The sequence below is a fragment of the Equus przewalskii genome, chromosome X (genome assembly GCF_037783145.1).
Source record: "Equus przewalskii isolate Varuska chromosome X, EquPr2, whole genome shotgun sequence".
NCBI lineage: Eukaryota > Metazoa > Chordata > Mammalia > Perissodactyla > Equidae > Equus > Equus przewalskii.
The window spans coordinates 13,921,901-13,949,167 of NC_091863.1; the positions used below are offsets into that span (position 1 = coordinate 13,921,901).

General features: G+C 43.7%; 2 protein-coding genes across 3 annotated transcripts in view; both read right to left on the reverse strand.

Annotated features, from left to right (window-relative positions):
• The window catches only part of BEND2 (BEN domain containing 2), a 55,251-nt gene extending 45,244 nt beyond the window's left edge, over positions 1–10,007 (reverse strand). The window contains exons 1-2 of the mRNA XM_070603891.1: positions 9,862–10,007; positions 5,153–5,332 (exon numbers count right to left, since the gene is read on the reverse strand). Of these exons, the coding sequence (XP_070459992.1) occupies positions 5,153–5,332; positions 9,862–9,877 (196 nt within the window). The 5' untranslated portion in view covers positions 9,878–10,007. The remainder of the gene's footprint in view (positions 1–5,152; positions 5,333–9,861) is intronic.
• A 14,616-nt stretch (positions 10,008–24,623) lies between these two features.
• SCML2 (Scm polycomb group protein like 2) overlaps positions 24,624–27,267 on the reverse strand; it is a 92,409-nt gene continuing 89,765 nt past the window's right edge. For both annotated transcript variants that reach the window (XM_070606711.1, XM_070606712.1), the window contains exon 15: positions 24,624–26,377. In XM_070606711.1, coding sequence (XP_070462812.1) covers positions 26,249–26,377 — 129 coding nt within the window. In that variant the 3' untranslated portion in view covers positions 24,624–26,248. The remainder of the gene's footprint in view (positions 26,378–27,267) is intronic.

Genomic DNA, 27,267 nt, shown 5'->3' on the forward strand with positions numbered 1-27,267 from the left:
CATAAAGAAGTTAACTTCACACACTTACTACCTTAATAAACTTAATACGGATATGTTCTCAGAATGCCAACTCAATTTGAATCAGAGTCCTGGTTGAACTTTAGAGTGACAGAACAAGAATCCTTCCATCAGCGATCTAGAAGAAGTCTTTAAAAATTGAAAGGCTATATTGCCCACGTCTAGGAATAAGAATCAAGACCAAACACAGTTCCAAACTGTGAAGTGGATGCTTCCCAACATGAAGGCTGCAGAGTAAATGCTGGAAACAGATGAACAAGAGGACAAGGTTCCTAACTGCTTTTGTCAAGGAGCTCAAAAAGGCTTTTTACTTAGGGAGGCAGCAGGCCTCCAAATGTGAGTCAGCAGTCTATTCTTGGGCCCCCACCACGGTGTGGACTGGGCAGACCACTAAAGATGCCGCCTCCTCACCTGCCAGGTGAAAACTGGTTGAGACTGTCTCTAAGGTCATTTCAGCTCTAACATTAGGATTGCTTCTGCAGCTCCATTTTATATTCAACCTAAATAAATGTATGTGAAATAGAAGCCAAAAAATCTTCTAGAATTATGTAGGCTCAGTTATGGTTCTGAGTCATTTAACTCTGCAACCAGAAAAAGACACTGAGTGCAATGTTATCACATTATATCTTGCAGTAGAGACTGGAAGGCTGGCATCATGGTCCTGGGAGGGGCGCATTAATGAGGGACCTGATTCCTGTTAGCCATCCTGAGCCAGGGCAGTAATGAGAGGCAGGATGAAGGAATTCAAGTTTCATCTTGAAGGGGAGCAGAATTTGTCACCCCAGAATATGCCACTTTGGCATGAGCATTATTTTGAGCTAAAGGCAATCAAAACCCTGCAGATTCAGGAAAAGCTCTTTACCACCCCCTCAACTGCCTACATTCACATTGGAAAGGGGGCCTGCCACAGAAGAGACCCATTACCAGAGAAGCCTTTTTGCCTAAGAAGCTTATCTGCACAACACGACGGCCTTTGTTTTCCAATCATCTCCTCGCCTCCCTTCCCTTTGTATATATGTGAATGGCCCTCCTCCCCTTGGGGTCCTCGGACCTCTACCCTTCTCCTTAGCTCAGGATGGTTTATAAGCCTCAATTACCTGGCTCCCTTTGGGTCTCGTATTTTTATGGAGCTCCTGTACACATAAAATTTGTTTGTTTTTCTCCTGTTTTATGCCTATTTTATGTCAATTTGATTATTAGATCAGCCAAAGAACCTAGAAGGGAAGAAGGGAAATTTTTTCCGCCCCTTCCGTCTCCTTTCCTGTTTCCCTTTAATTCCATAGTGGAGATCCTAATGAAGAAAGGCTCAGAAGACAGAAAGCCAAAGGACAGAAAGACTCTCAAGTTAGAGAAACGCAGATTAATATTATGGGGGAAATTCAATTATAAAATACCTCCAATTTGAACTGTAACTTCAATTTTTACTTTTTCAACTTTTTTTTTACTGATTATAAAACTAATACAAGTTAAGAATAATTAAACTGGTGTTTTATTACAAAGGAAGAGTATACAGCAATGAGAAAACCAACTATTGCTACCAACAACGAGGATGAATCTCATAACCTATAATGTTGAGTAAAAGCCAGACACAAAAGAGAACATAGTTGTGATATTATGATTTATAGTAAATACATATTTCATCTTCATCCTTGTTTCTGACAGAGCTTCTAAAACCCTTGGAATTTCTTAAGTGTTGAGAATGATAAAAGAGTCTTTTGTTATGTTAATGAGGTGACTTTCGGAATGCCCCTAGATCACCTAAGGATGGGGCCTGGTCACCAGAGGAATCAACCATGTGATTGGAGGGTTGAAACTTTCAGTCCCATTCCACCTCCCACCTCCGGGGTGGGGCAAGTGGCTGGAGGTTGAATCAATCGCCAATGGCCAATGAGTTAATCAATCATGCCGACGTAATGAAGCCTCCATAAAAACCCAAAAAAGGACAGGGTTTGGAGAGCTTCCGAGTTAGTGAACACGTGGAGATTTGGGGAGAACGGCGCACCTCGAGAGGGCATGGAAGCTCCGGGCCCTTTCCCCATTCCTTGCCCTATGCATCTCTTCCATCCGGCTGTTCCTGCTATATCCTTTTATAATACACCAGTAATCTAGTAAGTAAGTTCTGTGAGCTGCTCTAGCAAATTAATTGAGCCTGAGGAGGGGGTTGTGGGAACCTCCGATTTACAGCCTATTGGTCAGAAGCACAGGTAAGAGCCTGGCCTTGCGACTGGTGTCTGAAGCGGGGAGGGGGAGAGTCTTGTAGCACTGAGCCCTCAACCTGTGGAATCTGACGCTATCTCTGGGCACATAGTGTCAGAATTGAGTTGAATTCTCAGACACCCTGTTGGTGTCCGAAAATTGTTCAGTGCTGTGGGAAGCCCCTCACAACACACACCTTGGAATTGGGTCCAGAAACCTAAAACAATAGTGTATGATTCAATTGATCTAAAGCTCAAAAATAGGCAAAAGTAATCAATGGTGGGAGATGTCAGGATAGTGCTACCTTGCAAGAGGGGGATAGTAACAAGAGAGAGGCGAGGGTTGATTCTGGGGAGCTCATAATCTTCTATTTCTTGATATGGGTGCTGGTTATAGGTGTATGTTAATTTGAAAATTATTTAAGCTATATATTTATGATTTGTGCATATTTTTGTATGTGACAGATTTCTGTAAAAAGTCTAAAAAAATTCAGAATCGAAATAAAGTAATCCATCACCAATAGCTATTATAAACTTTAGATATATTTCCTTCTTCTTTTCTTACTCTGCATATATTTTATGTAGTTTGAATCATACTGTACATATAATCTGAGCAATTTTGCATGTCATTTATAAAAATATTTTTAAATGCTTTTGCATAATATTCCATTGTGTGAATGTCCAAAGGTTATGTGGGACGTTTATATGGCTTCCAATTTTTCACTACTTTATTATAATGATGTATACACATTCAAATATAAACATTTATGCACATCTCTGAACAGTTCCTCATAATGGATGTCTAGAAGAATCACTAGGTCAAAGGCTGTGAACACTTCAGGGCTCCACGAATGCAGCTGAATATTTTCCAGATGCTTTCTATCAATTAATATTTCTTGTCCTGTGACTTATTTTTCATGTCTTCTGCTCATCGCCCTATTGGGGTTTCATTGTTTCCTGTTTGATTTGTAGGAGGTCTTGCTATCTTAAGGATAATAACCCTCGAAACATATATTTTCGGCAAACACTTTTCCCAGGTGGTGATGTGATTTTGAAGTCTGATGTTTTTGAGATAGGAAGGGGTTCTCTGTTTTTATTTCATCAAATTCATTAATATTTTTGTGATTTCTTGAATTGCTTCTATACTTAATCTTTCGCTGGGATTAGAAAAACATTCAACTCTATTTCCTTCTAGTTTTCCATACTTCCATTTATTAGATATTCAACTCTTTAATTCATCTTGAAACTATTTAAGTGTGCTATGTGAGATGAAATCCAATGGGCCTTTTCCCCCAATAGTTAAGCATTTGTACCACCATGATTTACTATCCACATTTCTCATGTTAACATACTATAGTATACTAACTCTAAATTTTATGTTTTGTTTATGAGCTTCCTATTGCATTAAATCTGGCTTCCTATTTCAGAACTAGTACCATAATATTTCAATAATTGTACCTTTAAAATGTTTTAGTGTTTGATAGGTAAATGACCAACTGTCCCTTTAAACATGTTTTCCCAAGGTCTTGGGGGTTTTTTAAGGTATACTACAGTGTTTTTTCTCCTCCAAGAACAATTTGTGTCTCTCCACTTACTCAAACCTTATTTTATGACTGACCCTCAGTAAAGTATTTGCTTTTCTTTCCTATAGGTTCTGCTATTTTTCATTGATTTATTTCTTAGAATTTTTAATATTTATTTGTAGCCATTATCAATTGGGGTTTTTGCCTATCTATTTCCTAATTGCTTGATGCTGGTCTCTGAGAAAATAATTTCTTCTCAGAATTTAAAAAATTAATTATCTAAACTGACTCAAGAAAAAATAGAAAATCTCAACATACCTATGACAAGTAAAGAGATGGAATCAGTCATCACAAACCCCCCAGCAAAGAAAAGCCCTAGATCAGAGGGCTTCGCTGGTGAATTCTACCAAACACTTAGAGAAGAATTAACGCCAATCCTCCTCACATTCCAAAAAACTGAAGAGGGAACACTTCCTAACTCATTCTATAAGGCCAGAATTATCCTGATACCAAAGTCAGATAAAGACATTACAAGAAAAGAAAATTACAGACCAATATCCTTTATGAATATAGATACCCTCTGGCTGAAAAGCCTAAAATATTTACTATCTGACCTTTTACAGAAAAAGTCTGCCAACCTCCAATCTAGGCAATAACATTTCAATGTTTTAAAGAGTAGGAAACCCTATTCTCTAAGCAAGGGGCAAAGAACAAATTGTCATAGCTACTGAAGAAATCTTCCAAATGGTTAGTGTCTCTTGGCTCTGTGTATAAGTGAGGAGATGAATGGCCTCACATTTCCTTCATTATTGTGATTGAGAGGGCATCGCAGGAAGGACAAGTAGCTACAGCATTTCTGGTTGCGGACCCACTTTCCAGGAACTCTTTTTGGATGCTAAAGTAATTTCAAGTTCCAATTGTTTATTGCTGACATAGGAAAGGGATTGACTTTGGGGTATTAACTGTATATCCTACAATCTTGCTACAATTGCTTATTAGTTCCAGGAGTTTTTTGTTGATTCTTTGAGATCTTCCACTTAGACAATCATGTCATCTGTTCCATGGACTCTTGACCCAAGCTGTTTTTCCCATAAGTTCAGTTTTTGCTTTGCCACCAAATAGTTATAATTACAGTTGTCCGGTATAAATAATTTTTCAGAAACAGAGAATACATTCTCCCCAAAGCTTTCTGAGGCTACCTCCCCACCCCTCACAGAGAAAAAAGGAAAAAGGAGACATGACAAAGCTTAAATGAAGGGAAAATGTAAGCAAAAGTAAACACTGTGATATTACCACGAAGCTTGGCCCTCTGATAATAACTAATTAATGTAAAAGTTACAGCAATATTCAAGCAATTTACTGGAAATGGGCACCAGGGAGCAAAATTTCACAGAAGAGGAAATTTAAGAAAATTACCATGTGACATTTGGGATGGTTGCTGATCGCTATCATAGCTGACTTGAAAAGTCGGTTGTGTGGTCAACATGCCATCAGTGGAAGATGCATCCTCAGTGAACTCTGTGTCAGAATCTATTATCTCAATTTTAATATCATTGCCATCATCACTGTCAACTTCAATTTGTAGAATAATGGAATCTAAGAATAAGCAAAGAGAAAGTTTAGATTAGATGCCATATTAAATAAATAGTTTCTAGAGGAAACCACTTTATAAAGTGATGGCATGTTTAAAAACCATTTTAGCTGAAAAAATTGCATTAAATATTTTCATATCTTTAATCACTGCAAGTTAACTAAGAAATCAATTGCTTAGTATGAAGCTTTGAGGTATACATGTATGTTTATATAAATACACATACAGTATTATTTCTAGTACTTCCAATTCTAAAAGCAATAAATTTCTTCTCATTTAAGAAACATGACCACCTGGCCCATGTTTCTATGTGTTCAATGATATGCCTTTAACTTTTAAATAATACAACAGATTTTACATAGCCATACTTTGTGGTGACCGTGAATTTCCAAACTTGTTCTCTAAAAATTAATATTAATCTTTATGATAATAATGCAGAAATAAAGTACAAAATAAATGTTATGAAACAAATTCAAGTTGAATCTCACAAAATGTGAAATATCAACTTGGTAAACCATTTTAATTACTACGAAAAATAGCACATTACGCAAACTGTATGATATATAAATGGGCTTTCTCATTACATTTATTTAAAATAGACCAAAGCAGGGCCCGCCCTGTGGCCAAGTGGTTAAATTCGTGCTCTCCGCTTCAGCGGCCCAGGTTTTCACTGGTTCAGATCCTGGGGGCGGACATGGCACCGCTCATCAGGCCATTCTGAGGCGGGGTCCCACATGCCACAACCAGAAGGACCCACAACTAAAATATGCAAAACTATGTACTGGAGGGATTTGGGGAGAAAAAGCAGAAAAAAAAAAAAGAACATTGGCAACAGTTGTTAGCTCGGGTGCCAATCTTACTAAATAGATAAATAAATAATAAAATAGACCAAAGCATTAGAATAAAGTCATTAGCTAGTGTGAGGGGGTGTGGTGGCATAAAAATGGTACTAAATTAGCAATCACATGATATAGGCTCCATTTCAGGCTCTGTAGCCACGCAGCGGTATGATCTTTGGGCTGGATACATCCACTGTATTTTGTTTGTCTCTGTTTTGTCATCCATAAAACATGGGGCTGGGTTTGGAGAGACGCTGTGAATTCTACTTAATAGTCTTCATGGAAAAAAATAGAATATTAGAAATTACCTAATTATCCAAACAAAAGGGATTTGGTTAAATAAATTACAGTATTTCCATATGATGGGATGGTATATAGCCAATGAGAAGCACATTCTCAAAGAACATATTGCTATTAGAAATGTTTGTGAAATAATGCTAAAGAGGGAAAAAAGATTCAAAGCAGAAAACACTTTGAGAGCAGAAAGAAACATACCATTAGTCATCTCTAAGTCACTACCTCTGGGTGGCAAAATTATCTTCATTAGACCTCTCTGTTAAGGCTGTCTATAATAAACTTTGGACTTTATAATCCGAAGAAAATAACAAAGGTAACTGAAATTTTATTTTTAAGACAAGCTTTTGTATATCAACAGACTTTTCAAAGTGGAACTAGTAAAGCTATTGACCACTCCCCTAAGGTTTCTCAGTATATTTGTAAGATTACAATTAATTCCTTTAGGTATATACATAACCTTCACAGGCAATTTTTAAAAGACATTATAATATTTAGAAGTTTTTTGAAGTTTATGCTCCCAAGCAGCAAGGAACTAAGTTGCCAGGAACTTAATCAGATAAGGCATAGTTCACAATGTGAGAGCTGCAACCTGCGTTCCACATCCAGACCACTGCAAGGAATACACAGCAAAACAGGGCAGATTACAATGGCTAGACTGTGCTTTTTAGCAAAACTGTGTGTCACACTGAACAATCACTTTCTAAATCTCCTGTCTGTCAAGACTCTCAAAAGCAGCCCTTCCATTGTCTATATCAACTTTAAAGGGCCAGTCCTGCTGGCCTGGTGGTTAAGCTGGGTGCCCTCTGCTACGGCTGCCCAGGTTCAGTTCCCAGGCACAGACGCAGACCACCCATCTGTTAGTGGCCATGGTGTTGAGGCAGCTCACATTTAAAAAAAGAAAAAGGAGAAGATTGGCAACAGATGTTAGCTCAGGGTGAATCTTCCTCAGCAAAACAAGAAAAAAAATAAATAAGTAACTCTAGAAGCTGCAAAGTCCGCCAGACTGGGGGGGAAGGAGATGATGCCACCAAACCTGTATCCCATCGCCCAGCACTTGGTGCAGGCAGGCTTGAAACTGAATCGAGCCCATGCCCTGCTTTATAAAACACCATGCAGAAAAGCTGCTGGTAAAATCATTATTTGTAAACATTAAACCAGTTTACCACTGCATCTTATAAAACCTTAGAGCAGGCCGAATTCAGGGAGAGCTGGGGAGAGGAGGGAGGGAAGCGATCCCCAGCAGACGAAGTTAAAGCCTTTTCTGCAAAAGCCTTTTCTGCAAAAGCCTTTTCTGCAAAAGCCTTTTCTGCAAAACGAAGCTCAACCGTACAGCAGGCGGGGTGAGCTCCGGGGCAAGCACAGGAGGGCTCCTCCGCTCTGCAGGGGTCCGCACATTTTGTAGCATTCTCTGACTCCTGCAACTGCCCTCTTGAAGCAAAGAACAGGCTCTATGCGCGGGGACTTCTCCACACCTACTTCTTTAGGCTCTTTCTCCTGGCTTACGTATTTCCAATAAAACAGCGCGGCTGCACTATCTTTGATCAAACGCGGTTACCGTCAAAGCCTCGAAATCAACCTCTCAATCTCAAAAGATTTTATACGACTCGACTCGCTAGTCTGTCAATTCTTTAAACTCAAATTCTATATAAAGTTTGAGAGACTTGGTTGTTCCTCGCCCCGTCCCCGGCCCCCACCCCCCCCCCCCCCCCCCCCCCGCCTCCACCAGGGAAGAGAAAGGATGAAAAGGGATCAACTCGTCCCAGAAAGTCAGCACCAAGGACTTGACAAGGAGCCAAGTCTCAACAGCTCACACGCGCTGGCCTCCCTCAGAGAGGAGCTGGGAACCACCTCCAAACCAACCCCCCACAGGGCTGCCGCCATTTGAGGCTGCGAAGGGCAGCCTCGCTCTTCCAGCAAGGCAAACCCTCTCCTTGCAGGAGCGCCTCCGCCGCTAAACCAAATCGCTTTCCTGCCCTAACCGCCAGTGCTCAACGGCAGCTTACGCCACGTGCACACAAGATCTTGAAAATAAATTCAAGGAAAGACGGCAGCTGTACAGACCCACTCTAGCGCCAGAGCCTGCCATGCCACCCTCTAAAGGGTGTAGGGAAACAGCTGGCGGTGGCCCAGCCTCCCGAGCAGCGACGACCGACATTGTTTTATGGCCCTAGAGGATCTGGAAAGAACCGCAGCCCTCAAGCCGGACGCCTGTCCACGTGCTGGTGCCACGAGCACCAGTGTCACCTCGAGTCTCTCGATACCACTAACCCAGGGAACGCGGCCAGCCCTGGGGTTATCTCGAGCCCCTGGGACGCCATGAGCCCCAGAATCACCTCAAGCCCCTGGGACACCATGAACCCAGGGGACGCCACGAACCCCAGAATCACCTCAAGCCCCTGGGCCTCCATGAACCTAGGGGACGCCACAAGCCCCACAATCACCTCAAGCTCCTCGGCCGCCATGAACCCGGGGGACGCCACGAGCCCCACAATCACCTCAAGCTCCTCGGCCGCCATGAACCCGGGGGACGCCACGAGCCCCACAATCACCTCAAGCTCCTCGGCCGCCATGAACCCGGGGGACGCCACGAGCCCCACAATCACCTCAAGCTCCTCGGCCGCCATGAACCCGGGGGACGCCACGAGCCCCACAATCACCTCAAGCTCCTCGGCCGCCATGAACCCGGGGGACGCCACGAGCCCCACAATCACCTCAAGCTCCTCGGCCGCCATGAACCCGGGGGACGCCACGAGCCCCACAATCACCTCAAGCTCCTCGGCCGCCATGAACCCGGGGGACGCCACGAGCCCCACAATCACCTCAAGCTCCTCGGCCGCCATGAACCCGGGGGACGCCACGAGCCCCACAATCACCTCAAGCTCCTCGGCCGCCATGAACCCGGGGGACGCCACGAGCCCCACAATCACCTCAAGCTCCTCGGCCGCCATGAACCCGGGGGACGCCACGAGCCCCACAATCACCTCAAGCTCCTCGGCCGCCATGAACCCGGGGGACGCCACGAGCCCCACAATCACCTCAAGCCCCTGGGACGCCATGAACCCGGGGGATGCCGCGAGTCCCAGAATCACCTCAAGCCCCTGGGACGCCATGAACCTGGGGGACGCCACAAGTTCCTGGGACACCTCAAGTCCCGGGGACGCCCTGGACCGCGGGCCACCCTGGCCCGAGTCACCCGGGTTCCCACACTCACACTGCTCAATCAGGGACAGCAGCCCAGAGGCCAATCCCCGACACGCCTTGGCAGATGACCAGCGAATCCCGCGGTCACCTGAGCAGCCCTCTAGGTGGGCGCGGTGCAAATCCTGTTAGAGCCTTCCCCAGACAGGGTGAGGGAAGAGGCAGAAGCTAGTGGGGCAGCCTTGGGGAGGGCCTCTTACCCTGCTCCTCAGACATCGTGAGGCGGCTCAGGCTCGGCGTCGGCGCTGCGGTTCGAACGCGACTGCCCACGCGGCGACTGCGCCCACGCTGCGACTGCCGTAAACTGAGGCGCCTAATGGAGGGGGTGCAACTCACATCCTGAGAGACTTTTCTGCAGCTGCGCAGTAGCGCTCAGTGTGCGAGCGCCGCTGCCAGGAGAGGGCAGGGACGACACTCAGCATGGCGGCTTGCTTCGCTCGCTTTCTACCTATACGTTTGTATTTTTAAGTGACCTTTTTAAAACAAATCGTGAGCCGGTAGCCTCCAGTGTAATTCTGCCCTTCCCAAAATGCTCTTCACACACAACACATCATAGAAAAAGTGCAGGATGTAACAGATTTCAGTTCGGCCTTTCTGATGTTTTCCAGGTTACATACTCACGTCCAACGCCGGCTTGGAAACAAATCCAAAAATAATCCAACTTTTAAAATGTGCCCCTAATAAGGCCGTCCATTGCCATCCTGCCCTTCAGCTGCACTGCTCTCTAACAGTGCATTTTGCAAACAGCCATGTGCTTGATTCTTCCTTAAAGTATTAATAGCTATGATTTACCTTTACCAAGTGCTCACCACAAGCCGACCACTAACATAGCTGACCTTATGTGGTCCTCAACCCTATAAGAAGTGGTTGTTATTGTCCCATTTTAAAGATGAGAAAACTGAGGCTTGGAGAGTTTCATTAATTTGCTCAAAGCCATAATGCTAGTGACACAGTAGTGATTTGAACACACGTGTCCGTCCATAGCACATGTTCACTTTCCCTATGGCGTTCTACCTCCTGCTCAGTTGCTTCTGGAAATTTTTCACATCCTTCAAAGCCTGTTCCAGTATGACATCTGTTCTAATAATACCAAGACGCTTTCCTACATCCCAGTGGTGAGAATGAGTAGCTTCTCTAGGATTCCACAACGGATTATTTTCACTGCCTTTTAGCACTTAAATCACTTTGCCTCATATTAGAAATCCTTGTCAATATGCCTCTCTCTTTTGAAGTTCCTAGACAGCACCTCATCTTATTTATATTTATATGGCACTTCCCTCACAAGGTCCTAAGAGTTAAAAGTTAGAAGCTATAAAGCAGCCAGCGCAGTGCCTGGAGTTTTGGTTCCATTTCACTGTGTCAGATCTACAAGGACTCTTGGCACTGTGCATCTCTTCATTTGGAAGGAAGGGGGAGAGTTTCTTCACTTGTAAGAAGGAAAGGTGCGCCTCGGTAGGCAGAAATGCAGAGTTGTTTCACTGTAGTGTGGGAGTAGAACTATGGGCAGGAGGGTGCATAGGGAACCTGAGTAATAGAATGGATGCACTATGCTGGTTATCGATGTATTGCCTCAGCTTCAAATTCATCCCTTTTGCCTGCTCTGGGAAAATAGATATGGGCCCTTTAAATATTTTTTTCTGTTGCCAGCAGCACTATTTAAGCTTTCTTCAGTAGTAGGTGCTGGACAGAGATTGCAGAAGGAATGAGCTTTGCTTCCTGGTTCCCATTTGCTCTCCAGGCAGGCTGCTGGAGAATGCAGCTCCCTCCTCCACCATCCTGCAGGGCATATTTCCAGCAAGTTCCACCAGTGCAGCGCCACAGTGACTTATCTCATTCAGTGAGACAATCCCGGAGTCATCCAGGGATTTAGCACTCCCAACTGCCTGGCATAAGCAAACAAAAATTCATTCCTATAAAGATAACATAAAGTTATTTCTACAAACAATGTTTAAATAGAATATGGAGCACAAAGTGAAACATAACCAAGTATAGGAGAAGATAAGACATCAGTAGAAAGAAGCCATAAAAGCACCCATGCTGGGGGACAGAGCCCGCTGCTGCACCCTCCATCTCCCACCCTCCTCCCCCCACCCCGAGAGAGCACCACAGGGCACTCCTGCACATAGTGGTCCTGACACAGGCAGCTTGCTGGTGACCTTGGTCCTCTGAAGGAAGCTAGTCTGTGAGCATCTTAGGACACCCGAGGGAAGGATCCAGATCGGAAATCCTCGAGGGCCTAAGTTTTCAGGAAGGAGCCTTCTCACCCTAGGAACGGAAAACTGTTCCAGCAAAGCCAGGGAGAGAGGCTCGCAGGCCCATGCCTTTCCAGCTTCCCTCACAGGCTGCAATACAAGCTGCAGCGAGTATGGACCTGAAGCAACCACCTCCACGTCTGTGGGGACCAGAAAACTGGAGCAGGGCAAGGTTGGTGGGGTTCTTAGATGCAACAGAGGGAAGTACGGAAGGTGTGGTCCCCAAGGGAGCTGGAAGAGGAGGGCAGGCGAGCTGGGGAGGCCCAGGCCTAGACTCCAGCCACTGCCCTCGAGGGAGAGCAGGCAAGGGGCCCATCCGCGTCACAACTGGCATTGGTCGTGCTTCTAGGCGCCTGTTCCCGACCCTGGCTGCACCCGGAATCACCAGCGGAACCGTAAAAACTCCTGCTGGCCAGGCCTGAGCCCCAGAGGTCCCCATGTCACTGGTCAGGGGTGGCCGGATGCTGGGATTGAAAAGTTCCAGAGCATTCTCACGGGCATCAGGCAGAGGTGCGCTGCTCTGTACTCCAGCAGGTTCATGCCATCAACCTGGTTTATGTGCAGATGGAAGCAAGCAGGTTGCACCCATGGTGCAGGCAAGAAGAGGGTGTGAAGTGACTTTCAATGCAGATGACAGCTCTGCCACCCCCTGCCCACAAGGCCCAGGACAGATTCAACATTCTCACAGAACAGCATCGACCCTTCCTGTATGCAGCACATGCTGATGGTTTCTCTTCGACTCCATTAAAACGACTGCCACCTGGGGAGTGGACGTCACAAGGCACTGTGAATGGTCATGGCTCCAAGGCATTAAGAACCCTTCTCAGTGTGGGGTGGGCAGGGGAGCGGGCAAGAACGCAGGAGCAAGTTGGAGGAACCTATGTTTTCTTTGTAAAGACAGGGAAAGGCCCAAAAGAGGCACAGAGCACCAGGCTGCATCCTTGTGCTCGTAAAGCTGGATCTCATCGGCTCATTAACACAGACATGTGCATGTATGTATGACAGGGGGAGAGACAGAGAGAGAATGTGTGTGAGAGAGAGGCAATGGGAGCGGAGAAGAGGAAAGGAACTCGGAAGGAGATAGTGCAAATAAAAGCTAACACCTTCCCATTGTGTGACCTGTGAGGAGGTGGCTTCAGGCAAGATAAGTCTGACCCACAGCTAATCTGTCTCCCAGGCTGACTCTGGGCCCGAGACCCCCAGGGGTTGGGGGCAGCAGGGCAGCCCATCTCCGGGAAACAGTGTGGCCAGGGGTGACACCTCGTCCCGCCCCGTTGGCCGCGTGGCTGCCAGGTGCAGAACTCGGGACCTCCCCTCACTTGCCTTCTCTCTGGCGGTGACACAACTGCCCCATCGTTTCCTGGGCACGGCACGTGGCTGCTCAGCACCTGGGTTGGGTGGGGAGACCCATCCGTCCATCCTCAACGCGTCACTGGTTCGGCCACTGCACACGCAGTCCTCCCCACCGGGTCCAGAACTTTCTGCTCCTGAGCATGATGTACACGGAGTCTGCAGACTAATTCAGATTGCAAGACATCAAGGCTTCTGGCTGCCTTCCTGTATTCTTAACCTGACATTATAATGCTGAGAAATCAAATGGGAGAAAGCATTTTACAGAAGAAAGCAAATTAAAAACCTCTGCAGGAGAGTTCATCGAAGACCCCTGCAAAAAACTGGGCTCCCCAGACATCCGGAAGTCTCTAAAGTACATAACTACTTCTACCATTTTAAAGAGGAAGGAGGTTGTGCTCAACCGCTGCCTATAATTAACCCAACAACTCAGGCCACCCTCAGAGGGACACCTAGCCTTCTGAGAACAACCCCAAAAAAGGTTTTATGAAATCGCTGGAGTCGCCCCAAGGAAAATACCTGGATGGGACTACATCGAGGCTACTGTGCATAGTGGACCATCGGTTCTGCCTGCTGAGAGCTCTCCTCCCCACCCCCAATAGCTGCCAGAATGTTCTGTCCAGAATGCAGGTCTGGCTGAGTGACTGTCCCCCGACTGCCATTTATAATCCTTTAAGTGCTTCCCACAGCCCTTGGCATCCCATGCAAGGCTGACCCAAGGGCCTTCCTGGTCCAGGAAGATCTGTTTCAGGTCTACTTCAGCCCTCCAGAAGCCAGACTGAGGTTTTTGTGAAGAACAAATTTAAAGTCTTCTTTAATCTGAAAGCCACACAGCTGCTTGCCGGGGCTCCAGTACAATCGGGGGGAGCTGTGAACAGGATATGGCAAAGAGAGCAGCAGGGACTGAGGGGAGGGGCAGTGCAGGAATAAGGGAAGGGGCAGTTTCAGCACCTATTGTGTCAAGCTGCTTCTCATCCTCCATCTCCCCGAATTCTCACAGCCCTAGGGGGAAGGGGGGCTCCTCGTCTCTGAGAGCTGAAGCAATGTAACCAAAGTCACACAGAGAGAAATGGAGAGGCGGGTGTGGCCCTGAGTCCCTTGGGTAGGTCTTTCTCAGACTTCTGGAACACAACCTGGAAAGACTCCAGTGCACTTGGGCCAAGGAGATGCTCCAAGAGGAGAGACAGGAAAAACGCCCAGGAACCATTGTGGACAGGGTAAAGCAGGGTGGGGCCTGCCCTGAGGACGTTGGGCCCCAGCACACCCAGCAGCCTGCACAGGACTCCCCGCAATGGAACACTCGAGAGTCCACTGGGGCTCAGGAAGAGTGAGGAAGGTCTCTTTCCGTTTAATGCAGTCCTCTCCTGTTAACTTTTGGATTTGGGAGTGGTTTTGTAACATGAGCACATTAGCACTGGAGTCTATGTAGTGACCCTTCCCCAAGGTGCGCCCCCATCCTGACTCTCAACTCCACAGCTTCCGAGAACTGAGCCCCCACTGGTGGCTGCCTTGTTACCCTGCGTGTTCCGAGGATTGCTCCAGAAGCCTCTGAGCCGTCCCTTCAAGCTCCGTGACTTATCCCACTGCAAAGACAGGCCGATGACAACTGGACCCTCCCCTGTCTGGCCCAGCGGCTCTTTCTAACTGTCTCCATCTCTACTGCTCTCTTGAATCCCACTGCTCCACTGGGAACCAATCAAGCTCCCCCCGCTCACCGAGCCTGAGGCCGTCACAAGTGAGTTCCACCCCAGCCAGTCCTCCTGCCTCTAACTCTCCCTCTGGGCAAGTCCTTCTCCAAACATCAGTCCGCCAGGCTCCTCTGCCTTCTTGTGGGTAGAACAGAAGGGCTCCTTGTGCCTGAGGTCAAGCGCTCTGCTTACACACCAGGAACCCCAGGCCCTTTCCCCCGACTGGACAAGGTAACGTGTGTGTGGATCATAGAAAGAAAGAGGGGAACAGGGGCAAGTTTGTGTGCGAGTTTCAATTTATAACAAGGCAGAAAGAGATGTTCGGGCCCACATTATGTATGGATATGGGCCAGAATAGGACAGAAAGAGATGGGCAGGGGCAAATGTATGGGTATGGATCATAGTAAGACAGAAAGAGACGGGCAGAGACCAGATCCTGTGTCATATGGCTATCAAGAAGACAAAGAGATGGGCAGGCCAGATAACATGTGTATATGGGTCACAGCAAGACACAAAGAAATGAGCAGGACCAGATAATGTATGTGTAGGGATCACAAACAAAGAAAAAAATGTGCAGCACCAGATCGTGTGTGCACATGTATCACTGGAACAAAGAAAGAGGTGGACAGGGACAAGATCACGTGTGGGTGTGGATCACAGGAAGAGATGGGCAGGGCCAGGTCATTTATGAGTCTGGACCATATCAGGACAGAAATAAATGGGCAGAGCCAGATCTTTGACGGCTCAGGATCATAACAGAACAGGAAGAGATGGTCAGGGGCCATATCATGTCTGGATATGGATCACAGACAAAAGAGGACCAGATCATGACTGGGACCATGTTTGGGTTCACGGGCAGGACCTGAGGAGGTTAGGTGTGGGTAACAGGAAGATAGAGATGACCAGGGACATATCTTGCATAGGTACAGATCATAGTAGACATAAAGTGATGGTCAGGGGCCATATTATGTGTGGTTTGGGATCATAGAAGACAGAAAGAGATGGGCAAGAACAGACCATGTGTGGGTATGGCTCATAAGACAGGGAGAGATGTGCCAGATCATGTGTGAGTATGGATTATAACAGGAGAGGAAGAAGTGGGCAGGAACAGACCATGTGTGGGTATGGATCCTAAGAAGACAGCAAGAAATAGACAGTGGCCAGATCATGCGTGGGTATGGATCACAGTAAGACAGAGAGAGATACAAAGGATCAGATCGGGTGCTATAGATAGATCACAGTAAGAAGAAAGTTGTGGGCAGGGTCAGATCATGCAGAGTCTTGTAGGCCATGGGGAGGGATCTGGAATTTTACTCTAAGCACAAAACGAAGCCACTGGAAGACAGAGTTTTGAGATGATATTTTATATATATATATATTTAAATCACTTGGGCTGCTGTATGGAGATTGGACTGCAATGTTTAAGAACGAACGGAGACCATTGAGGGGTGCTGCTGTGGTCCAGGGCTCGGGCAGCAGGGGAATGGGAGAAGGAAGATGTGACTGTGATTCTGAGGCATCTCTCATCCCTTCTGTACTCCACTCATACCACTGCCAGAGGCACTCCTGGAGTATCAAAATTTCCCCAAGATTTGCTCCCTTTCACTCTGCTCCTCTCATTTCAATTTTAACCCCAAATTATGTCCAGTCTTAGCCTGGTGAGGCTTTCAAATAAACAGGTCAGTAACCAAAAATAGTTGAAAACAAATTCTAATATTCACTTGTTTTTACGTTATCATCGAAGGAGCCACCAATCATAAATTGTACCTCCTCTAAAATTCCCTTGTTCTTTCCAGCTCTCACTGCCCCACATCTGCCCACAGCCTGCTATGCCACAGACTCAGTCATAGACTTTGTTCCTGTCACATTTGCTATCTTACTGACACATAAAATTTGACTTTCATCTCTATGTGAATGATGATCAAATATATGTATAAGACAGAGAATGCTAGTTGTTTAAAAAATCAGTTCTCCTGTTCTTAGATTAAGAGCCTTATGGCTGGGCGTGTGGCCACCTATTAAAAGACTCCCCAGAGTGGCTGAATGTGAAGGCAGGAGCTAGAGCAGCCACATCAGGTGACGAGGTGGAAGGCACATGCTGAGGAAAGCAGAACAAGATGGAAGGAGTATGGATGTCTGATATATATGGAGCACCTTCAAACTTCCAACATGAGAGTAAATGAGAACTAAATTTCTATCTTTCTGAAGCTCCTGGGCTTTGAGGTCTTTCTGTTAAAGTACCCGAGCCCGTATCCTGACCCACTACAATAACAACTGAAGGAGAGGAGGAAGGCATTTCACCACTCCTTGCTTTCCTCTGCACGCCACCCTATCCCCTCCAGGCTGTTTGCCTGTTGATTTGTTTAGCGTCCTGGGCCATTGAGAAAGTGGGAGGGTTAACACGGGCAGCTTGGGGCTCAGGTGAGTGTGTCCTGATGGATTGTGGGTGTGCCACAGGCGGCAGTGGATGGAAAATCCACTCTCCTGACAAGACTTCTCCCACTCGGGGACCTGGCTTCCTTGCAGCTCTCTGGAAGGGCCACACGCCTGTTCTGCAGCCTCTGGGCCGACCAGCTCCTCCTCCTGGTCCTCCAGGCCCCCTCCCCGTCCCTCCTCCAAGCCCATGCCACTCTCTGGGCTCCCGGACAAGGGGCTGAGGAGGATGGATCTTTCCGCACCCGCGCCACTTCCTATGTGGCTCCTGTTTCCTTTCTCGTTCACATTCCTTTCTGTGATGATTACAAAGCCTTCTCCCATCCCCACTAGGCCAAAGCCTACTTCCTCCGTAAAAAAGCATCCTCTCTGCCTCTCTATTCCATGTGGCCGGCCCTTCTTCTAGAATATAGAGACATGTCCTTTCATCTCTAGTAACTCATTGATTGCTTCAGACCGGCATTTAAATAGTTTGTCTTCTAACACCCAGTGATGGTTCTCAAACTTCAGAGTGCACCAGAACCACCTGGAGAGCTTGTTAAAACACAGATTGTGGGGCCCCACTCCCACTCCCACTTTCTGATTCAGCAGGTCTGGGGTGGGCCTGAGAATTTGCATTTCTAACAAGTTCCCAGGTGAGGCTGATGCTGCTGGTCAGGGGACCCACTTGGAGACCCACCTTTGATCTGTCGGACTGGGCCTTTCAATACTGCAGCCACACATGGCTGTTGAGCACTTGGATGAGGCCAGGCTGAAACGAGATGTGCTCTAGGTGCAAAATACACATTGGACTTTAAAGACATCACACAAAAAGAATGTAAACTCTCTCTCTACTAATTTCATATGAATTACATGGTAAAATGATAATAGTTTGGATATATTAGGTTAAATATTATTATTGAAATTGATATCACCTGTTCATTTCTATTTTTTAATGTGGCTACTGGGAAATTTAAAATTACATGTATGGCTTGAATTGTATTTCTACTGGACAGCTTTGTAACAGACAATTAAAAGAAGATATCAAACTGTAAAAAAGAAGTTTAATACTTGAGATTAGAAATTTGAATGCTGCATGAATGTATGATGATATTAAGGAATTATGTTTTAATAAATTTTTAATTTTAGAATAGTTTTAGATTTACAGAAAAGTTGCTAAGATAGTAGAGAGATTATTCCCCCTATTGTTAGTATCTTATATTATGGTACATTTGCAGCAGCTAATGGATCAATGCTGACACATTATTATTAACTAAAGCCCATACTGTATTCAGATTTCCTTACTTTTTACCTTTTTCTGCTCCAGGATCCCCTATTATGTTCAGTCATCACGTCTCCTTGGGCTTCTCTAGTCGGTGACAGTTTCTCAGACTTTCCTTGTATTTGATGACCTTGGCAGTTTTGAGGAGTACTGGTCAGTATTTTGTAGACTGTTCCACAATTGGGATTTTTCTGATGATTTTCCTCATGATGAGACTGGGGTTATGGGTTTTGGGGAGGAAGACCACAGAGGCGAAGTGCCCTTCTCATCGCATGCTGTCAATGACACGTGCTGTCAACATGACTTCTCACTGTTGCTGTTGACCTTGGTCACCTGGCTGAGGTAGTGTTTGTCAGGTCTCTCCACTGCAAAGCCCCTTTCCCCCCTTTCCACACTGTCCTCTTTGGGAGGAAGTCTGTATGCACGGCCCACACCTGAGGACTGGAGTAATGCGCCCCCTCCTCGAGGGTGAGTAGCTACATCATTTGGGATTCTTCTGCACAGATTTGTCCATTCTCCCCATTTGTTCACTTAATCATTTGTTGACAGCAGTAATGGACTCAAGGATATCTATTTTATGCTTTGGGTTATAATCCAGTCCTACTTTATTTTGTTGCTCAAATCGTTCCAGATTTGGCCATTGGGAGCTTTTTCAGTTGGCTCCTACGTCCCTTTGACATAGCTCATCATTGTGCTTTTCTGAAGATACCCTTCTGACACTACAAGATACTCCATACTCATGTTTCTTCCCTGTCCCAGTCCTAGAATCAGTCATTTCTCCAAGGAGCTCTGGTTCCTTTTATTAGAGAATGCTGTTAGAAATGAACTATTAATTTTTAAAGTGTGATAATGGTATGGTTACTTTTTTTAAAAGATTCTTTTATCTTTTAGATATACGAAATGATCTATTTATAGATTAAGTGATGTATCAGATTTGCTTCAAAACAAGGAAATGGGAGATGAGATGTGGGTGCTAGTGTGGATGAAACAAGATAGGTCGTGTGCTGATAATTATTGAAGCTGGGTGATGAGGGGTTTACTATTCTGTTTTTACATGTACTTGAAATGTACTACAATTAAGGTTTTTTTTAAAAAAAGAAGGGAATAGTTGATAGAGCTAATATTTGCTCATGGAATCAAGTGTTTCATGGGAGAACAAAGAACGAGCAAAACTTTGACCTTCTATATTTTTATTTTTAAATTCCAATTCCAAAGCATTAAAAAGGTGGCCTCTAAATTGGAAAGAAAAATATTAGCCTGGCTCCATAAAAATGGAACCACCCAGCAATTGGTTTGGAGACATACGATACAAATCATCTGCAGGACATAGGACAGCTTTATTAAAACTTGTTTTATATGTTTACAGCTCATACTTAGATCTTCAGATCCAAGTTAAACACACAGGCACACACGCAAAACACTGACAGATTTATTTAAAGAACGTGGTTTGTGTCCTTGACAAATCATTCAGTATATTCATAAAGATTAAGCTTTTTCAATTCTTCTACGAAAAGGTCAAAATTTCTGAGCCTGTCTCTCTTTACCATGAGAGTCCTCTGGATCACCTGTCCTCCATTACTGTTCAAACATATCTGAGATGCTCCATAACAATGGTGGGGAGCCACACTGGGTTAGTGAAGTACAAACCTCAGTAAAAATTAGTTTATTTTAAACTGGGAGATGTACTGTAAATGGCCATGTTGTTAAGAAGGAATTTTACTTTTATGTTATTTTCTTTATTCAACCAACATCTAAGTTTCTATTATGTAGAAGACACTATGCTATCCTGGGAATACAAAAATAAAGTACCAGCCCTGGAAGTGCTCATAGGGAAGAAATTTAGCATTTGCAAAATGGCATCTGGCAGCAAACAGGGAAACAACAGACTGGGGAGCCCAGATGACCCGCGAGAGCTGTGAGAGGTAGGATGCATGGGACCTGGTGACCTCAGGGCTGCAGGGTCTGTGGAAAATGATGAGCTGAAGCTGACACTGGCAGTCACTCTGCCAGGTGCCTGGATGCGTGGGCAGGCGAGGGCGCTGTTAAGAACGCAAGGATTTGAGAGCAGTAGATTGGCCAAGAGAAGATGAGAAAAGATTTAGGTGTGATGAGTATGAAATGCCTATGGGCTTGGAGGTAGGAGACATCAGAGGACATCTGGATATACAGGCCTAGAACTCAAGGAGAAAGTTCAGGAAAGAAGTTGTGGCTACAAAGGTACGAGTGGTTATTGTTTTTGTTGTTAGTGTCAGAAGTATCACATTAACTTCCAATTTTATGTCCCAGACTGTAGCCTGTACTGTTTTCTGTAATTCAAAGTGTTCTATGTAGCTTAGTACGTACTCAATTTTGTAAAAGTTCCACGGATTCCTAAAAACAGTGTATTCTCTTTTTGAATCCAATGTCTATCAATAAGGTCAATATCTGCCCTTTAATTTTGCTTAGGCCGAAAGCTGAAAAGCACAAGTCTTTTTTTCTACTGCATTTCTATTAAACTATTCATATGGTCTATCTGGTTTTGCTTCTACTTTGTGATTCTGTGTAATTGATCATACACTAGTGCACACACTGTCTTCCCTGTACTTGTCCCTCTTACCAACGTGACGACTCCTGATGCACTGACTGCTTCTTGCCTGTGATTGTACCTTGCTAGGATCAGTATTATCACCGTGGCCTACTTTTTATTTGCAGAGCAATTCCTGTCCAGTACTTCAGTTTTAATGTTTAAAGGTAGGCAAAAGCATATGATTGTTTTTCAAATAAATCCTTGAATCTGTTCGATATATTTACACATAGTTATCAAGTTAACTTGGTCTTCTGACGTATGTTATGCACTTTTTATGTTTTTGCTGTTTCTACCACCCACTAAATGGCAATGTGTTTTCCTTTTATCTTGAGCAGTGATTTGAACATGATATGGCCTGTGTTTTTGTAATTAAACAATTATTATAAAAGCAATACATGGCAGAAAATAAGATAAGCAAAATGAAGTGAAACATATCCAGAAGCCCACCCATCCAGAGATGCCCACTGTAAACGTTTGTATATTATCTTCCAAACCAGCTCCTAGACATGTAAATGCATACACAAATGCACAAACACAATAGAATCCTCTAGAGAAGTCATGCTACACATCTGCTTCTGTGACTGACTTTGAGCAACATATCATGAATGTCTTTCCGTGTAAATAAATCTCCTCCACTTAATTTTGAAAGTTCCCTTCTTGTGGACCTGTTCAGGCCTTAGACATGTTTTCAAGCTGCCCTCTGGACAGTTTGTAGCAAATTTACTTCTCATCACCATGAATACTTACTATTGTTTTTGACCTTTGCTAATTTGATAAAAGGTGAAGGATAACATGCATCCTGTTTTGATTTGTACTTGTTTAATTACCAGTCAAGTTGAACATTTTCATGTTTTCTTAACATTTATCTTTAAGGATATAACATATGATAAAAGTGATTTCTTTTTTTTTTCTATTTGGGAAAAGACGGATTGTTCAGTAAATGATGTGGGAACAACTGATTTACCACAAGGGAAAAAGATTAAGGTTTTCAATAAAATGACGGCCAGATATATTTATGACATCTTAAAAAGAAACCGACAATTCTTCTAGAAGAGCCACTGGCATGTACTCATAGATGCTCACCCCCGCTCAGTGTCCTCGGCCTTCAACTATACACACCTCCCTTCATCCCTGGCCTGCATCATCCTTCTGGTCTTGGCTGAAATGACACTTCCTGAGGCAAGTTGCTCATGATGCTCTCCACCAGGTAAAGGTCATCCGGTGTACCTGTGTGGCTACTTGACATGTGCCACATTCCCAGATAGATAGTAAGCTGCCTAAGATCAGGGATCTCGCCTGTCTGGTTTACTCATATATACTCGGTTGCCTGCCAATTATTTTGTACTTTTCTGGGGCACTTTCTCCTACCTCCACTTTTTAAAATACATTAAAAAACAAATACTATTCCCAGCAATGTGCTCCTACAGGGCCCTTCTTGTTTCAGCTCCCACCTATAGTGCTGGGCCTGTGGGATCCAGGTGCGAGACGCACAAACCCACCTCCAAGAACAGCATCTGTCTCCTCTGCCCCCTTCCCTACGGTTTGCTGCGTGATTTGGAATTGACGTAGGCTGGATGAAAAAGCAAGAGGTGGGGCACGGCCAAGCCCAGCGTGACCGTACTGCACAGAATCTGAAGACGCCCTGGACTGTAAACCCCCCCAGAAAGCAGATATGTTCATGCATGGGGGAAAAGTACATCTTAAAATTGACGGCATGGGTATTTCTCACTCCAACTTCAGGGACCTTAGAGTTAGGAGGAATATTTCCCAAACCTCTAGCAAAAGCTAGCCTGCCCATCTTAGTTTTCTGAGGTACCAGGCACTTTCATCATTTTCATTTTTTTACAGGTAAATAGTGAGAAGCCAAGAATGAGCGATTCAGTGGCTACCAGCAAGATGTCATGTTAAAACAGATGACAGGTTGGGAATTTTACAGTTTTTAATTCTCATCAGAGCCACACTGTTCTCTAATAATTCACTCTTTCTTTCTCTAGTTTCAATGCTTGGGGTGTGTATGTAAAACCAACCGGAAAATAATCTAAAGGCCAAATGGCAATTTATGGCATTAACTCTCATACTTGTGGAAAGGCTCAGGATGAATTTGATACCAAAAAACATCAAGCTAAATTTGATTCCCAGGAGTATGATTCAGTCAACAAATATTTGAGCCCTACTCTGTGCTGGGTGCCCATCTAGACACTGAGGATAGTAGGAAACAAGCTAGTGAGACTCACTGCCCTTATGAAGGGTTCATTCCAGTGGGGAAGCATCCAACGTACAAATAAACAATGTCAGGAAGTGCATACGCTACGCTGTGCCATATTTTTGAGCTGTGGTCCTAAGTCACCAAAACCCAGTCCTTTACAACCACACACATCGACTTCCTCCTCACATACACTGTAGAAAGCGGTGAGATGGCTTGGCCCAGCCTCACAGGCCTTCTCGCTCCAGAACCCAGTCTGAAGGAGCAGCCCCTATGTGGTACACTCCGTGCTCATAGCAGAGGGGAACAAATGAGAGAGAGATGCTCAAGAAGCCACTGTAAAGCTTCTGCTGGCATGTGATGTGTTCCAGGTCCTCTTACGTCCTGTTGGCCCAAGCAGGGTTCAGGGCCAAAAAGGGGTGGGCAGTAGATTTTGCCTTCAAGGAGGAACTGCAAGTCCCTTGGGAATGGAGGGGACGCAAGATGCTTTGACACGGAAGGGAAGAGAAGAGTCAAGGATTGGGAACAATAATACAACCAACCCCAAGTTTAAGTGCTGTGGAGAAATAAAGCAGGGAGGGAGGATTAGAGCAGCCACGTGTGTTGAATGTAATGGGGGGATGGAGAATAAAAGGGAAATCGACATTTCAAGGAGGTATTAACGTGCTATGTTTTGCTATTAGGATCACCATGTATGATCAAGACTGCTGTTTCCCAAAGAGCCATTTTCTTGTCTTCCTGGACCCACAGACTACTTTTCTGGTCACCATTACAGTCTGGTGTGGCCACGTGACTGAGCCTCAGTCAATGGAATGGGAACAGAAGTGATGTGTGCCATTTCCCCTGCCACCTGGAATCAGAGGATCCCAAGGCCCTAGAGGAAGGTGGAGGGACAAGATGGAAGGAGCCTGGGTCCCCAGATCACCCCAGGGAAGTGGGACATCTGCTTTGGATTGTGAGCAAGAAATACCCTTCTACTGTATTTGAGACACAATATATTTTGGGTCTATTAGTGCCAACAGCCTAGGGTGTCCTAAGACATCATGGAGCCTCCCCAAACACCCTGACCTTGCAGATACTTTATCTGCAGCACTTCAACAAGAGGAAAACTGGGAGAGAGGGTGTTGCACAAAAGATCCAGTTCCAAAACCCAGTCTAGCTTCTCGTGTAACAATAAAATCAAGTAAAATCAAATCTGAGGCTTTGACATTAATTGTTGCGGTTATTTAACTTTATTATAGTTTAAAATCTGAGAACTTATGTAGAACATAGTATTCATACAAACACCTGAGGACTGTTCAATTGGGCACAGCATCTTCACACAAACAATTTGAAAGAAGACCAAGTTTAAATTAGAATTTTGTCTTATAACACAAAAGGAGTAACATAAATGAAACCACCCTTTAAATAGTTGAATTATTGTATAAAGTACATTTGGTTTTCTAAAAAAAATGTACATTCTTGCCCCTGGTGTATATTTTATTGGCATTTACAGCAAATGGCTAATACTTTTAGCAGATTCTCATAGCTTATAAACATTACACCAAAGTTATACAAAGTAATAACAATAAACATATAGCACCATTTCCCCTTGAAAGTTCTAACTTTAAAAATAAAGCCCAAAATGATTAAGTTGGAATTAATGCATCTTCCAAAATTTAGCAGAATAAATGGCTCAGAACTAATCAAATTAACTACAAACATTGCATAGGACAGAGCTCTTCCCTGTATGGAAACCAATCTATGGATTGTTTCTTATCCCCTGAAGACTAAGCTGAGAGGTACTAGTGATACCAAATGATGCACTTATTTTTTACAGAATAAAAACATCTAACTATATAAATAGTTCATTATTACCTCTGTGGTGGTGCAAAGTGCCATATTAAATTCAAAAAGAACAGATTTACTTGTTTGTATACCTACAGGTATAGAATAATATATAAATATGGTATAGTATCCATATGAGGAATAAACACAGACAATAAAATATATATCTTTTAAAAATTTGGGCACAGGTGTCTTCATATAGAGATGTAAGAAATGAATGCCTCATTAAATGTCTAAGCTTAGTGAAAATATGTAAAGTTTTAAAATAATATGTATTTTATTGAAAAAACTTTAATCAGCCTCCATCCAAACCACCCTTGTAGTATAATATTTCCTGCATAAAACAACTATTCTATCTATCCTATAATTGTTTGAAATTTATCAAAAACTGATAAGAACATTTTATGAAAGTTTATAAGCTTGCTTTTTTTTCTTTAAATATGAACAAATACAACATACAGAGAAATAATAACGAAAGGAAAATAATTTATATGGCTATTCCCTTTCTGGAAATTGGTAGAACATGAATAGAACATTGCAGTAACAGACATAAAATATTTGAGAAAGATGATATCTATAGTTGCATCTTTAAAGTCTCTTCTAAGGAAAATTTCTCCTGGATTTCATTAGAGAACCTGTCAGTCCCTGATACTTGCCCCTTTGGGATTTAGCTGTTTTGGTTCTATATATATAAACATTAACCAAAATTAAAGGCGTTTCTCTGTTTCCTACATGAAGTATATTTGTAGAATGTACAATAAAATAATAAACTGTAAATGTAAGATAATAAGACAAACAACTGTCAATTTGAATAAGCTAATACTAACACATTAAATGGTCTTTAAGGAAGTAAATGGACTGTAATGTAGTTCTGCAATTGTGGATAGAACACATTTTTAGAGGAAGTGTCTACAAAATAAAAACTGCTGAGAGAGTAAGAATACTTTTAAATTAAAAAGTTATCAGGACAACTGAGAATTATGACCAATCTAAACTTACACATTTTTTTAACTATATTTTCCTTCTTTAAGTTTTTCAATGTAGTAACATAACTTTAATGCTGGCCCCAGCTTCAGCCCCATATACTTCATCATCACATCACTTTTGAGTAGTAGAAGAGCCTTCCCATCAATCTCCTACAGAGAGAAAGAAATTATAATAATTCATAATGCTTTCATATTTTGCCAGAAGTTATTTATATATAAGAACATTTAAAATAGAGAGCAGCTGTACATTCTTGATATATATTCTCTGAATATGCATGACTTCCTGAAAACTATTAAAAATACAATTTGTACAGTGAAACATCATCTGATAATTTCTAAATTCACTTCAAATTTTGAGAATAAGGAAATTTAATGCATTATCTTTGAAAAATGGCCTAAGCATCAAACTATCTGATTGTAAATACTGTGTGTTGAATAAAATACTACATAATTATGAAAAAGGGTGGAAAATTATGAATGGTAGAAATGAATTTCAGATGGTCATTAACGTTCTCAGAAAGGCTGGGAATATGATTATGTCAGCATCAGTGCAAACTATAAATGTGCTATACAGTGTGGTCTTGATGTTGAAAGCTCATCAGTTAGTTGTCTGAAGCTAATGAGATGCTAAAACTAATTACTGATTTTCTTACAATATTGAAAAGTATCATCAGGTATTTGGTCATTAATCTGATTTACTAGAAAAGAGTATAAATATATTACTTAATAGACACAAGGCATCCTCCTAAAATTCTTTATTTCCTTAATCAACCAATTTATGTTGTGGAAGCATATTATTTGACATTCATCAGTTCCTATTCAAAATACAGCTGCACTTAATCTTATACAGTTGCTGGATTCATTGGGCATCATAACAAGGAAGACACCCTGTCACAGCTTGTGGTCATCCCCTCCTACTCGCGGTCCTGGGGTCGAGCAGGGAGCAGGTGGGGAGGAGGATCCTTGTCCCTGTCCTTACAAAGGAGAAGACACCTGAGACTGGCCATGCCGAATCATCTTCTCTTGAGAACTTGAAGATC